General features: G+C 41.3%; 1 protein-coding gene across 6 annotated transcripts in view; it reads right to left on the bottom strand.

Annotated features, from left to right (window-relative positions):
• RGS7 (regulator of G protein signaling 7) overlaps positions 1-12,647 on the bottom strand; it is a 363,940-nt gene extending 351,293 nt beyond the window's left edge. For 5 of the 6 annotated variants that reach the window (XM_067535825.1, XM_067535822.1, XM_067535823.1 and 2 more), the window contains exons 1-2: positions 11,563-11,729; positions 11,206-11,332 (exon numbers count right to left, since the gene is read on the bottom strand). In XM_067535825.1, coding sequence (XP_067391926.1) covers positions 11,206-11,332; positions 11,563-11,705 — 270 coding nt within the window. In that variant the 5' untranslated portion in view covers positions 11,706-11,729. Of the gene's footprint in view, positions 1-11,205; positions 11,333-11,562; positions 11,730-12,385 lie in introns of those variants that run through there. The other variant, XM_067535826.1, reaches the window with a different exon arrangement.
• Between the last annotated feature and the right edge of the window lie 3,640 nt (positions 12,648-16,287).

Below are 16,287 nucleotides of genomic sequence, written 5' to 3'. Positions count from 1 at the left end.
CCCAGGGAACTTCTACATGCTTCCCACAATACACAAACAAGGCAACCCAGGCAGATCCATCGTATCTGGTCACAGCACTCTTACTGAAGGAATATCAGGACTCACATAAACCTTCCTGAAACCGCTCACCACACAAATGGCCAGCTTCCTCCAGCACACAAATGACTTCCTCCACAAACTCCACAACATTAACAGCCTCCCTCACAACACCATTCTTGCCACCATGGATACCACCTCCTTATACACGAACATCCCTCACAATGATGGCAAACCTGCCTGCCACAAGTATTTACAAGACAATGGACAACCCTCAGATATCCACCCCAAACAAATCATTCATTTCACCCCATTCATTTCATCCTCACCCAAAACAATTCAACAACAAACATTTTGTCCAAATCATGGGAACAGCCATGATTACTAGGATGGGTCCTCAATATGCTAACTTCTTCATGGCCCACCATAGAGGAGAATTTCTGAACAAATGCACAACAAAACCAATGATATAGTGAGATATATTGATGATATTTTCATCCTTCATCCTACAGTCATCTTAAACTCCTTCATAGATTTTCACCACAACCTCAACAACCACCATCCATCCATTAAACTCTCTCTGGAACACTCCCCCATTAACATCAACTTCCTGGACACCACAAGCAGTGTAAACAATGGAACCCTACAGACAAATATATTTAAAAAACCCACAGATCACCACACCTACCTTCATAGATCCAGTAACCACCTCCAAGCACACCAAGAAATCTGTTATCTACAACCAGGTACTCAGACTCCACAGAATATGCTTTGAGAATAAAATCTAGGATATATACCTTAACAGACTCAAATTGCCTTTACCAAATATGGACAGTCCACCAGAGAAGTAGGTTGCATCATGGAACAGGCCATCCAAATAGCCCAAGAGAATCTGCTTCTATATAGAAGTAAAACCCCCTTCGACCACAAAGCCCTACTTGTCACCTACCACCCCACACTGGAACGTATATAGAGTTTCATCAAACAACTACAGCCCATACTCAAGGGACCCCACCTTAAAAGAAACATTTCCTAAACCCATTTCTGGCCTTCAGATAACCCCCCAACCTCTCCAAGCTCATCATCAGAAGCAAGAACCCCACAGACCAGGACTCAATCCAAAGTAGTACCAGACCCTGCCAGAACAACTGATGCAAAACCTGCAGACATATCTCCACTGCTATAATGATTAACACCCTCCCACAACACACCTTTCAAAATCCCTGGGTCCTACATATGCCTATCTCAACTTGTGGTGTACCTCATTCAGTGCACTAAATGCCCCAATAGTAATTATGTGGGTGAAACCAGGCAACCACTATGCTCTTACATGAATTCACACAGGAAAATGATAAAGGACAACACCCTATCATCTACGGGTGAACACTTTTCACAAAGCGATCACTCTATCTGACCTATCAGTCCTCATCCTCTAAGGAAACCTGCACAATGAGTACAAAAGACAACCTTCGAGCCTAAATTCATAATTTTGCTAGACACTGAAAATCCTGGTTTTAATAAAGACACTGGATTTATGGCTTATTATAACAATCTGTAACCCACTAACTGCCCCTTTTCATCCTATGACTACAGGGGTGTTAACGGGCCACTTCACCTTGAATGGACCCTTAGAATATGTGCTAAATACTTACACTAAACTATCTGTTCAATCTTGCATTTAGCTGTCTCTCTACATTGGGGTAGGTCACTTCATTAAAACATTTACCTGAATATGACAGATTAGTAGTCTCACATTTTCTCTGGTTCTTGACCAGAAAGCAACCCCTTATCAATGTTATATTACAAGGAAGAACAGACAATTCATGTTTCTTTTTATATGTGCTTATAGCAGAAAAAGAATTAAGACTGAAAGGAACATTTCCCTCCACTTCTTTAAATTCCTGTCCTGCTACCACAATCCAAGGCGCTTTCATTAATCAGAGTCAGTGTGGAGAAATAACTTTCCAAGGAAGATACATCAGTCAAACAAGCACATTTAGAGATCTGCAGTAGCATTTTGTGATAGAGCCTTCTACATAAGGAATGCCAGGACTGAAATTCCAGGATGCTAACCAAAAAAAAAAAAAAGATTTCAAAATATAAATTCATTTCCACCATGATAACAAAGCTCCCAAAGTGACATATATAGAGAAATAAGTCTAAGAGCTCTATATGGAGCAACTGAGTGTAGGGTTTAACACAGGAATGTTGAGATTTTAGCTATATTTTGAATGTTTGAATATTTTGAAAATAGAGCCATTGTAATATAAACCAAGACAAAAAGTATAGTTAGTTTTTGATTTCCACAGTTTTAAGTGCTTTTAGTGTTATTTTTGGTTGTTTCCCATTCGCATACACAGATTTGTAGTGGTACATTTTCTCGTGAATTAATTTAGAAGCCTTTACTAATATATAAATGTTTGTGGCTTGGAATTCCCTTTGTTTTTGTAAATCTGATTAAATGCAATGCCAGGCTCCTACTGCTTTCTATGAAGAGCTCTGCAGACTATCTAGAGACAGTTTCACTGTCAGTTAAAAATGTCTTTGCCAGGTGTTACAGAGGTTTGCTTGGAGCCAAAGGCCTCGCTGGAGCCCTAAGCATAAGTAATAGCATGAGCCAAAGACCCCGTGAACCAGAGTAGACCTGGCCTTGGCTGAATAGTAACACACCAGGTATTGGCCAAGCAAGTAAACACATTCCTGACCAGAGAGGACGATATAAAAACACCCAGAGTTATCAAGTAACTATGTAAACAAATTCTCAAGAGATTAACAGGAACACACCAACAGGACAATGGATGGAGATGTTTTGTTCAAACTATCATGTACAAGGTATAAAGGTGGTAACTAGCAATGTCTGGAGTGTAATATATAACTTGTTTGTATCAATGTATAAAAGGAGAAGTCATAGGAGGGGCATCTTTGTATCAGCCAAAGAGACAGGATCCTGGTGTCCTGACTGAACCTCTATCTTCTCACAGGAACACATGTGTTAGTGTCCCTGTGACCTATTGGACTGGCACTAGTACCGTGCTTTGCTGACAACCCTTTGCCATCAAACCAAGCCCGTGGCCTTTCTTTATGAATAACATCACTGAATCAGAAAGCTGCATCTTTTGTTCATGCAGCTAACACCGGCGCTCCAAAAACAGAAGCACTGAGCAGCCATCACAACTTAACAGCTTTAACAACTCCTGGCAGCACTAACAACAGGAGGAGCTCTTCTTGTTTTACCAGCTGAGCTCCTTGGGCCGCCCAGGTTCCTAGACAGTCTCCAGCTTTGGTTCTCCATCCAGTCCTCAATCCGCTGGCAGCCTTGACGTCTTTTCTTTTTCATACTCAGTATTCAGTTCTCTTTCAGCAACGGAAGTTTATTTGTCAGATCTGGTTGCTTAGTGTGGGACAGTGGATTATAGTGCTTGTCCAGAGTCTTGAGACCAGCATTCTATTCCCAATTTCTCCACTGACCTACTTCATTTCACCATGTCTTTCCATCAATTGGGGATAATGATATGTGCCTCTTTGGTAAAGTATTGTGCAATCCACACATGAAAAGTGCTAGGTATTAACATTATACATTTCTGTATTGTCATGCTTCTCCAGTATTTAGGTTGAAAACAGATATATTTAAATGTAATGCAATAAGTATATTTTACTACTGATTTTTTAATGTCCTATGTAGATTTTTTTTTTTTGTCTAAAGTTTGGGTTTGCAGGGTAGAGTTTGGGATCTCTTTATTTTATTTAAAGAAAATAATGTTTTCATGCTCTGATTTGGTGGGGATGGTGTCATTTTCTCCTTAATCTGTTATTAGACACATTTGTAATTGTTAAAGTAAAATTTATATATGAACTTCTAATTTGCAGTCTTACTACCATCCTTTTTCCTTTGCTTGAAATCCCTCAATTTTTATATCACATGACATATATTGCCATGAAAATCATGAACATCAGCATTTAAAAAACATGTAAATTTAAAATCTTAATAAAAAAGTGACTATACTGCATGTCACTATCAATAGCATGGTTGTTTCCATAGTGACTAATGTAGAGTGCATCAAAAGGGAAAGAGCAGAGAGACTAAAAGTGACAATGCACAATCCACAGAGGCATACACAGTATTAAACTGCATATGTGTGGTATAGGAAAGAAGGGACATAGTTGCATAGCACACTGTAACATTTTTCTGCTTGTTTGGGTCACTGGCAAGTAATGCTGTCATTTCAAGCTTACAGCAATGGGGGATACAGGGGAAGATGCCTATCATCACTTTTTCACCTGGTGGCATTAAGGTTTCCCTTCTCCCCACCCAGCAAGGACTATCAGCTAACAGAACCACTACACTTACTTTTTGGGGGTCCAACATACATGCAGAACCGTTCCCTACAGGTGTGTCATGGGGTTCACTCACCATTGGAGCTCCACCTCCTGGTTGCTCTGGAGATTAGTTGGTTCCAGGTCTGACACCCCCTTCTGTCGGTTCCTTGCCCCATGGTCTCTCTCTTTCTGACCTCCAGCTAGGTCACTATAGGTCACTACTGCAGCCTATAGGTTAATTGGCCTAATTTACCCCCTTCAGGCCTTGTGTTGGGTGGACATCCTGTCACATAGTGCTATTCCTCTTAAGGTGCAGGGGTAGGAGCAGATGACTGGTAACCAGACCACATAACCCACAACAGAACCCCTGCTGCTGAGCCAAACAGTGGTTTAGGCAGTGACACCTCCTAGCAGGTGAACAGTTCTCTCAAGGACTTTCTGTGAGACTACAGTTTAAAGGAAGAAAGTCAGCCAATGCCTCAATGCAACCAGCAGAAATTCCTTCCACCTGTTGAAAACAGGAAGAACTGGAGTCTTGTAGTTAGTAATTCAGTTGTATGGTATTAGTGACATAGCTAAAAGCTTTTTTTCCTTGTCTCCATCTCCTGGAAGGAAATATACATTATGGTGGCATCACTAGTAGTACATAAAGAACAGTACAAGTTGGCCCGACTCATGGACCTGCAAGCACCCCCATGCAAATCCTTCCAGTGACATAAGAAATATCTTTAGCTTTTATACATTCATCAGCGTCAGCTAGGGCTCTAAAGATATAGGGAATTCATGGTGAAAAAATAAATATTAGAGAAACTTTGGAAAAAAGAATCCGCCTTTTTTTGCATCCAAAGTAACTATTTCCAATTTTCAGTGGCTCAGCTTTAGTGTGCCTTTAGCAATATTACTTTGGGCTGTGATAAAATTATATCTGATCAAAGAGAGATCTAAGGGCCCAGTTAATACTTTCAGGGACCCTGGAGTCACTATAAATTCAGCAGTAAGAGTACCACTTACTCAGTCATCATGACAGTTACCCACAGTACCTCAATCTTCCTTGCATTTGCATCTTCCATGAAAGTATTAACTGAGACCTCTGACCTTTCTGTGCAGTTAGATATAATGTGATCATAGCCCATGGTAACATTGCTACAGGAGTCACTGAAAATTGAAAATAGTTGTTTTGGGTATAAAAATGGCCCACTTTTTCAAAATTTCCGTAACTTATTTTGGCACCATGAATTTCCTATCATTTTAAAGCCAAAGCTGATGCTGATGAATATGTAACAGCTAAAGATGTTTCTGAGGACTCTGAAAGGATTTGAATGGGGTGCTCTCAGGTCTATAAATAGGTCCAATGTATATGTTCCTTTATATAGCAGTGTGATGCCACCATAATTTAGGCATATTCAGAAGTACATAGTGCCAGACTAATTCTTCTCCTACTGAAGTCAATAGTAAGTCTCCCATAGGTCATTGCTTAACATTTTTAAAATTCCATTGTTCATGTCCTTCCCCAAATATGAAGACTGCAGTCAGGATAACGTCCACCAAGTAACTTTTTTTCCTTAAGTGAATATTTGAGAATACCTACACATTACCAGTACAGTTTTATTTGACTGCCACTTCAACCAAGCAATTTATTTTTGGGGAGGCGGGGTAACTAAAGACAGTTATCACTACTTCCACAGATTACACTATAGAGGAGCAACAGTAATAGGAATGGCATTACACCATTCCTGTAAATACCATGCTGCTAGAGGGAGCAAATTATAGTGGACTGGCAGACAAACTTGTAATATAAATCTAGTTTTTGCCATATGTGGGTGCCAGCAAGTATGACCTTTGATTATTGGAACAGGACTAGAACTGAGAACACCTTAGCCTCAAGCACTATGAAGATATGATTACCTACATCAAAAACTATTTTAATATTTAGGGACAGGGAGAGAGGTGGTGACCCAAAGTCTCAGTCAACCAGAATATCATTAATTATTCAGAAAAAGGTAGTCCTGTTATTGCAAAAAGGCCCAAAGATGGATTGGAATAGCTTAAACAGCTGATAAAACAGCAAGTAAACTTGTAAATTAGAGTTCATAATCCCTCAGAGGATGTTCAATTTAGACTAATTTAAAACAGAACATGAGAGTGATCAGTTAGAATCCCATGGCTTTTTTCAACTCAAGGAAGTACAGCATGGGGTAGTGGTTCTAAAATTAGAAGTTTTTCCAACAATAAACTCTATCCTCTCCATGTCACAAATTGAAGAAAGAAAACAACCTCAAGTTCTGAAACTTTAAACTCATAAGATACAAGAAAAAGCCAATACTAGTAGTTTTCTCTACAATACTACTTCTAGCCACAATTGAAAGTGTTGCTGAGATCTAAGATTTCCATATGAAGAAGTTTTGATGTTCAAATACTATGGGTTCCAGACAATGCTCTTCTATCTTCTAATCCATCTCTTAATTGCTGACTGAAATAGACTGAGCAGAAAAGGAAATAAAAGTAAAACTTTCAAAATTTTCATATTTGCCTGAAGCTAATATCAGGAAAATGTAGGTCTCTTCCTAAGGTATGTTGGCACCACCTATGTGTCATATTTCATTATTTTATAATGAGGCAGACATCTAAAAAAAGTAATGCAGCTGACATTCTATTAAAAGAAAAAAGTACTTCCAGAGGCTCAATAATCCTAACACGTGAGCGTCTTCAGCGATGGCAAGATAGTGATATAAGGAACTATTTATCTATGCTAGTGCATTTTACAACACAGACTTAAATAAGTTATTTATGCACTGAATATTTAACTCAATTACTTTACCCCAGTTTTCTATAAAAATCATCTAAATGTGCAGTATATTTTTTATGTATATGAACATGGAACACTATTAGAAGGCACCGAAATCTACATTGTGTCATTTTATACTATTATGTTTTCTTCATCTTCCTTGCCTGGACAAACCAATCATCTTTCTTCACTTCCTTAGCTCAGTAACTAACTGGAAATTAACTATGGGTGAGAGATGAGTTTGTTTACTTGTAATTTGTTTGGTTCTGTCAGGGCTTGGCATCTCTGGTGAAAATTAACACTGGATCCATAAACCCCCTGAACTTTGAAAAAGGTCAGATCCAGACCTTGGGATTCAGATTTTCTCTGTGTTGGGCCAAACTTCAATACTGAATCCAAACACACCTGAACTTCAGAAAAAATGCAGACTCAGATTAGATCTTAGATTCAAACACTGTGACTCAAGACCATCTCAAATCATCCAAATTCTTCAAGTACTCTGTATAGCAGTCAGGTATCCCTTTTGTGACTTGACTAGGCCAGGACTTAGGGAGACCTGGGCTGTGACTCTAGGCAGTACAGATTGCATTTAATTAGACTGGAGCTAGAGATGCAGGGATAACTACAAGATTATGTTTGTGCTCAGCATCCTCAATAAAGAATTTGCTTTGTATTCACTACAATCAAGGCCTGTCTCTTATCTATCACAAGAGGTGTTACATGTTCCATCTATTTCTTATGAGTACAAATATCAGATTGCCATCCCACACAATCATGCTGCCTAAATTTCAAATTGGAACAAATGGTTCAACCCAACCACATTTAAGCCATAGTATTCAAAATGTAAGAAAATGTTTTATTCTAACTATTCAATCATCCATGAGACAACCACCCCAAAGTTACATAACTTTTCTAGTAACTTCTAATTCATTTTATGTCTAAATTTTTTTTTGAAGGAGTACTTCATGAATTTGGCAGGTCGATGCTTTCGTCACTCAGCACAGTTCATTCATCTGTAATACAATGGCAAAATTCAGTGAAACTTACTAGTTACTGCAGCCACTTCTTAGAAAATGGAGGAGCATTATGTTCTCAAATTTATTACAAAATTCCTGTGATGTAATAGCCACTATTAACCCATCATAGTTGAGGACTTCAAAGGCAGCTGATAATATCTGAAGTCAAATGACTTATGCTTTAAGAACCTTTTATTATCATACTCTAAACACAGAAGTTATACTATATTTGTTTACTGCAGTATCATGTTTGTATCCTGTCATATACACCTATGTGCTTTTAAAACACATATGTCATCAGGTCTTATTTGTTGCCTGTTTCCTAGAGCATTGCTTTAGGAAAGAATATTGGAAGTTTTCATCCAAGACTGACACCTGTCAGCACAATCTATAGTCAACAAGAGTCAATCTATAGTCAAGAGGAGTAGTTAAAGGAATCAAAGAAAGCAGACATAGGCTTGGTCTACACTTACCCTGGCGATTCGGCAGCAGTTGACGGGAGTTACGCAAACTATGCAGAAAACTTGCATAACTCCCATCGACTGCTGTGCTTCTCTTCTGTGCGCCATCTTCACTGCACTCCGCTGACGGGAAACACGTTCCTGTCGACGCAGCGCTACGCCACTTGTGGTGGTGGATTAATAGCATCGACTTCTGGATCGACTGAACAGGTCTTCACTGACCACTCAGTCGATCCAGATAAGTCGATCTGATGGCGGCAACTTTGCCGCCATCAGTGTACACATAGCCATAGACTCATAAACTTTACATCCAGAAGGAACCATCACGATCATTTAGTCTGACATCCTCCACATTGCATGCCATAGAACTTCACCCACCCACTCCTGTAATAGACCTATAATCTCTGGCTGAGTTACTGAAGTCCTCAATTCATGATTTAAAGACTTCAAGTTACAGAGAATCCACCATTTACACTAGTTTAAACCTGCAAATGACCCGTGCCTCACACTGCAGAGGAAGGCAAAAAAACCCCAGAGTCTCTGCCAATCTGACCGGGAGAAATTCCTTCTCAACCACAAAAATAACATGATTGTATTGCATAAGATTAAGATATGTGAAAAGTGCCCTACTATACAAAACCTGTTTAAAAAAATACCACAGAAAAATTAAGTAAACACTGTATATGTAGTTTCCTATATATGTCACATATGTCTGGTAAAGTTACATTTCAGCAATGAGATGAAAGAAAAGAAAAGAATTAGTTTAGTGGGGTAAAAAAAAAAGTGTATCTGAGTACAGCAGCTTTAGAAAAATAACTGATACTCAAGTACTTTTAATATCTCCTATGCAATACTTATGGTATCCATCATATAGCTGAAATGTTACAACCCAACTTATTCTTAAGTATATATAAAATATAATGAAATGCTGTGTTTTTGAGAGAACTGAATCAAATCAACTAGCTACAATAAATGTTTAGGAAATGTAATATTATGATAACCATTCTGCCCATGTTTGTTTACTACATAAATATACATAAGTGCACAGACACAATTTTTGTACACAATTGTGAAATTAATGGAAAGTGACCCAGTGACATTGACCAATTATATACATACATATGTACAAAGTTTTCCAGACTTGTGTGCATCAAATTCCTAAAATTATATTTAGTCACCTAGATAAAAGTAGCATGCTTTTCAGAGGTGCTGGGAATTCCCAAATTCCACTTAAGTCGGCAGCATCTTTGAAAATAAGAAGGCATGCACTATACATCAATTTCTGACTAACAAAATATTTATAATCTCTGGAAAGAACAGTCTATTACCACAATCTCTGATGACACATCAGTTCCTCTCCCTATTGAAAAAGCACTGAGAATGTTTTTATTGCAGTTAATGGGGTGAGGAGAGGGGACCAACTTCTGTAAAAAAAAAAAAAAGTTGATTTTCCCATTTTAAATAACCACAAACTAATTACAATATCCTAAATTCTGGGTGCAAACTCATAGTTAAAATATTCTGCACCTGAGTTTGTGTGAAAGAATCTTTCACCACTTCCACAATTTAAGAATTTTCTCATTTAATTATAATTTAATTGTATTTATTTAAAGAAGTCCAATTCCCACATAAAGACAACTCTGTCTCCTTAATTTAAACATAGTCTGTTTCCACTAACCCATCTCATATTCCCCAAGCAACCACTCTAATTGAAGTACAGAAGCCAAATAAATTCCATTATTGAGTTCAATGTCTGGAAGTTTGTTTATTGACGTTGTTGTTAAAACATTTATCATGTTGGGAAATATATTTGCACAGAAAATCTTTGGAATATAATTTTTTAAAATGCTATTGATTGCGAAACATAAAAACATCCACACAATTATTTTCCTCATACCAGATGTTTAATTAACACTTTAATTGCATTGGAAACAACTGGCAAATTAGTCATAAAACATTTGATATTTGAAAGCTAAAATATAAAGTATGTAATATTTTTATTCATTTTACAATCAAATGATTTTAGGAGGGAATAGTCTAATTCAATGGTAAAATGTTTTATCATATCAGAGGCATCCACCACATGGAAATAGGAGGTGAAATAAATATTGCAGCACTGCCATTTGACATATATAAAGTGAGACAACCAAACATAAATGGTTGTTTAAAGCATGCATTATAGAATAAACGTTCCTGAACACTTTGTAAAGTTGGCATATGTATATGTGTTTTAAAATTTAGAGCAAGAGATTAGGTCATTTCTTAAAGACAACAGATAAGCAGATTGGAATACCCAGCTAACATTTCAAATGCTCATACTGTTGCTATTTAAGTAGTGTAAAGTATACATCATGTGTACTAAATATTCCAACAAACTACACTAAAGGACTGATACCAAGCGATTCTGCTCTGAAATCACGTTGGTTCACTCCTACAAATGGAACATCACAGCAGCAGCTTGTATCTTGAGAAGTGGAGGCAAAACGTTAAAATAGTTTCATTTTCTGGGCAAAAAACCAAAAAAACAGGAGTGAGAAGTTTCCTAATGTCATTTGCCCAACTGTGTTAGAGAAATTAAAAAGCCTCTTACCTTTCTGTACACCAGCATGTTTGGGGAGTCATCAGCCACCCCGTTGCTGCTTTGCCCATAATTATTTCCTTGAGCCATGTCCCAATAATACGATCCGCTGACAAATGTTGTGCTGCGCAATTTACCTCTGTGAAAGGTAAAAGTGATCTCAGTGAGATACCGCTGCAGGTCTCCTTTGCCCACTGACGATTACTAAATAGAGCTGACTTTCTCCCAACACGTTAACATGATCAGTTTCTCCTCCTGATATTTACACTGGAGCAAAGCAACTAAATCACCGTTTACTGTCGTCTCTCCCCCCATCAATCCCAGACACCCCTTTTGCCTGTAAATAATGAATGAGTGTAATGTACTAACCTAGTTTCGACTTTAATGAATTGCCACTTCAAACCGCTCGTTGACACACCGCTGAGCACACTATCGCAGAGGCATCTCCCTACGAAATGTTCCTTCCTTCCTTCCTTCTTCCTCCCCCCCCCAGTACATATTGGACCCTGCATCTGTCGGATCGGACTTTAAAGGCTTGTTTCGGCGTTTTAGTGACTGCACCGTAGCCAGTTTCCTTCCCACCTGTTCAGGCTCCCCCTCCCCCCGAGGAGCAAGCCAGTCTTAGGCATCTCCCTCGGCCGTCCCCCCAGCCCGCGGGGGGCTCCCAGCGCTGCGCAAAGAGCCCTGTCAGCCCTTTCGGGGCTCCAGCCCCACGGCGGGGCACCAGGCCGGCTCCCTCGCTCGCCTCCGCCCCGGCCCCAGAGCTGCGCGGCCCGGGAGTCCGGCGGCGCAGGCTGCGGCTCAGCCGTGGCAGGCAGGCGGTGTGTGGGGGGGAGGACTGAGCTCCGCCGGCTGCAGCGGAGGGCTCTGCCCCGGAGCGAGCGGGCACCTGGACCGCACGCTGCAGGAGGGTCAGCGCTTCATCGCGGGCCTGTCCCCAACCCCCTTCCAGCCCCGGGGCGCTCCGAGCGGGGGCCCGGGCCAGCGCCCCGCTCTCCCCCCTTCGCCCGGCGGCACGTCCGGGGCTCGGGCTGCCGGCGGCTTTGCCCCGCAGCGTGGGCTTTCAGCACCGCGGACAGCGCCGCGGGAGCCCGCCGAGCGTGCCCCCGCCTCACCCGCGCCGCCCTGGGAGGAGGGCGAGCTCCTTCCCTTCCCTTCCCTTCCCCTCCTCCCCGCCCTGCCTCCGCTTTACCTCCCCGGGGCCAAGGTCACTGCAGGGCGGGCAGCGGCTCCTCTCCTCCGCCTGCTCCCCGGCGCGCGCCGCGCGGTCCGTCTCAGCCGGCAGCGGGGGGAGGGACGCGAGGCGCGGGCATCACACAAACAACGTGCACCCGGCCGCCGCCGGGGCTGCGACTCGCCCCCAGCCTTGCAGAAGCGGCCGCGGCGGCTCCTTCCCTGGAACGGAGCCGCCTCGTCACGTGAAGGAAATGGAACGTCAAAGGTGCCGCTGCACCGCCCGGCGAGCTCCCGCGCCCGCCCGCTCTCTGGCTGCTGCTGCTGCTGCTGCTCTCAGCTCGCCTCCCCCACCACCACCACCACCCGGGAAGCAGCCAAGGAGCTGCAGCTGCCTGCGGGTTGGGCAGCAAGTTGGCAAGGAGATATAGGCAACCGGCGAGGGCTGGCAGGCCAAGAATAAAATATGGGCTAATGGGATGGATGAGGAAGGCCGTGGGGAAAGAAAACGTGTCACATCCTCTCTCTTCTTCCAGAACAGGAGCCTGACTGATCACCCCACTGCTCCCAGCATCGTGGGGTTTTTTTTTTTTAAAGGAGTGAGGCCCACGGTTTTCAAACTTGGGTCATAGATGGATCACACACACTTACACGGGGAAGGGGCCTAATTGTCAGAAATGTTTGAATTCCTGCAGCTCTCATTGACTCTACGGGAAATTGGGGATAATTAATGCGGGGGGGGGGGGGGGAGAGGAAGAGGGGAGAATCACACCCCTGATTGAGGGAGCTGGATTTTAGGCCTCCAACTTTGCTAAGCTAAAATTTTCAGATGGGAAATATTGGTAATAGCAGGAGGAGGAGTAAGCCATCTTTAGGGTGAAGAGATTTTCCTGTTGCATGCTGCCCCTTGTGGAGTATGCCTTGGGAGAATCATAGCAATTGGAGCTGGAAGAGACCCCTACATGTAATTTCAGAGTCTCTCCCAGGAGCAGGAAGGAGACAATAATGACTCTGTCCCCTCCAGCTGTGTCTTGATTGAGGTACTCTCCCCTGCCCAGCAAGCAGCCAAGGAGCAGCTGACCAGGAAAGACGTGTTTATTTGTTAAGTGCTAACAATAGTGGTGTCACTTGTTGTGTAAAACACAACATACAACAGTCCCTGCCTCAAAGAGCTTACAAGTGAATGGCTAGAGAAGGTCTGCTATCTGCTGCTGTGGAAGAAGAGCAGAGATGTCTCAAAGGAGGAGTCCAGGCTACTTCCTTTCTGCCCTGACAGCTTGGGAAGCAGACCAGGTGCCAATCTTATTTTCCACCACATATTTCATCACCTTCCCACAGCAGATCATGAATGGGAAAAGAACAAGTTAAGAAATTAGTTAGATGTCTTCAAGTCCGCAGGGCCTGATGAAATACATCTTTAAAACTTAAGGCTGAAGAGATCTCAGTGGCATTAGCAATTATCTTTGATAACTCATGGAGGACTGGAGAAATACGATAGGACCAGAAAAGGGTAAATATAGTATCCATTTATTTAAAAAGGGAATCAGAACAACCCAGAGAGTTATAGACCACTTAGCTTAACTCCTGTATCCAGAAAGATATTGGAGCAAATAAACAATCTGTAAGCACCTAGAAGAAAATAAGGTGATAAGTAACAGTCAATATGAATTTGTCAAGAAAAAAAAATCATGTCAAACCAATCTAATATCCTTTTTTGACAGGATAACAAGCTTTGTGGATAGGGGAGGAGCAGTAGATGACCTTCTCATAAAAAACTACGAAAATGTAACCTAGATAAACCTTCTATAAGGTGGGTACACAAATAGTTGGAAAAGCATATTCAGTAATGATCAATTATTCACAATCAAGCTGGAAGGGCATATCAAGAGGGGTCCTGCAAGGATTTGCCCTGGGTCCAGTTATATCCAATATCTTCATAAATGATTTGGAAAATGACATAGAAAGTATATTTATAAAGTCTATTGATGATACCAAGCTGAGAGGTTTGCAAGCACTTTGGGCGACAGGATTAGAATTCAAACTGATCTTGACAAACTGGAGAAATGATCTGAAATTCAATAAGGACAAATGCAAGTACTAGACTTAAGAAGGAATAATCTATTGCACAAACACAAAATGGGAAATGACTGCTTAGAAAGCAGTCATGGGGGGAGGGGGAGGTAGGTATAGCAGACTTCAGTTTAGTTATAAGCTAAATGTGAGTCCACAATAGAATGCTGCTGTTTATTTAAAAAAAAAAAAAAAAAAGGATCATTTTGGGATGTATTAGTTGGAGTGTCATAAGCAAGACATAAAAAGTAAATATTCCACTCTGTTCAGTACTGATAAGGCCTCAATTGGAGTATGGTGTCCAGGACACTTCAGGAAAGATGTGGACAAATTGGAGAAAGTGCAGAGGAGAGCAATAAAAATGATTAAAAGGTCTAGAAAACATGACTTATGAGGACAGATTGAAAAAATTGGGTTTGTTTAGTCTGGAGAAGGGAAAACTGAGAGGGGACATAATAACAAATATGTAAAAGGTTATAAGAGGAGGGTGATAAATTGTTCTCCTTAACCCAAGGGCTGGACAAGAAGTAATGGGCTCAAATTGCAGCAAGAGAGATTTAGGTTAGACACTAGGAAAAAACTTCCTAACTGTAAGGGTAGTTAAGCACCAGAGCAAATTACCTAAGGAGGTTGTGGAATCCCCGACATTGGAATTTTATAAGAATAGGTTAGACTAACACCTGTCAGGGATGGTCTAAATAAAATTTAGTCCTGCCTCAGTGCTGGGGACTGGACCAGATGACCCATCAAGGTCCCTTCCAGTTGTACATTTCTTTGAGTAGCTGAAGGTACAGGCAAGTGGAAGTCTGAGGTATGATGTGCATTATGGGGTTGGAAACCAAATTGAGAGGATCTGGGTACATAGAACTAAGCTAGAAGCATGGGGTAGAGTCAGCTTAAGGCATTAGGGGGGAGAACACTATATTAAGGACTTCTGGAGGGATAGAATCAGTTTTGGAAAGAACAGCTGTACTGAGTGCCTCTGAGACAGACAGAGTTAAGTTAGAGGAGGAAAGAGTCAAGCTGAAGATGCTGGTTGACATCTTTAGGAAAATTGAGGATGGAACAGAGACTAGGGGAGAGGAGGAGGAAAGCTAATAGACAAGTGGAAATGTTCTGGAAGAAAAGCAGAAGTGAAAGGGGGAGTTCAGGTGACCAAAGTGAAAATGAAGGTCAACTGGGACAGAATTGAAGGGGTGAGATGTAGAAGGATAGAGAGGGAAGGTATGTGGCAGATAACATGCTTCATGATGGGGATAAGAAACAGCAAGAGAAAGTGGGATTCTCATCATGAGGGGCAGAAAGAGAGGGAGAACAACATGATAGGGTAGAGGGAGAGAGAAAAGAGGCACTAGACATAGGGATTTGAATGTGGGAAGAGTTTGGAGCTTTGAGATGGGAGAGAGAAGTGTAAAAAGAGAAAGGAGAAAAGAGTGAAAATACTGGGTGGAGAAAATGTGAAACTGAAGAGCAGGCAAAGGGGTTTGAAGAAATTCTTGCTTTCTGCTAAGAAGTCGCATAGACTGCACTAGATGTGTACCTCAAGGTCATGGAATTTGGATTCAAATCTGAACTTCCCAAAGTTTCAAGTTTGTTCAGACTCTAATGAACAGGACTGGATCACTGAGAGAGAGATAAAGATCCCAAATCACATTTCCTCAAGTATGCCTTTGGGGTTCCAAACTGAGCCCCATCTCTTGAATGGACAATACTAAAGTGTTCAGATACCTCAACAATAGGGTTTTATATTGCACTAGATAGATATAGTGGAAGAACATGGTTCCTAAGATGCATTAAGAACATCTTAACGAGGAGCATCAAAAAAGCACAAACTCAAACACTTACTGTATC

Source organism: Emydura macquarii, unplaced genomic scaffold (genome assembly GCF_026122565.2).
Source record: "Emydura macquarii macquarii isolate MOO-44397 ecotype Brisbane River unplaced genomic scaffold, CSIRO-AGI_Emac_v2 contig_3517, whole genome shotgun sequence".
Lineage (NCBI taxonomy): Eukaryota > Metazoa > Chordata > Testudines > Chelidae > Emydura > Emydura macquarii.
Note: the sequence above shows the minus strand (reverse complement) of the source record. Positions and strands in the feature narration are given on the sequence as shown.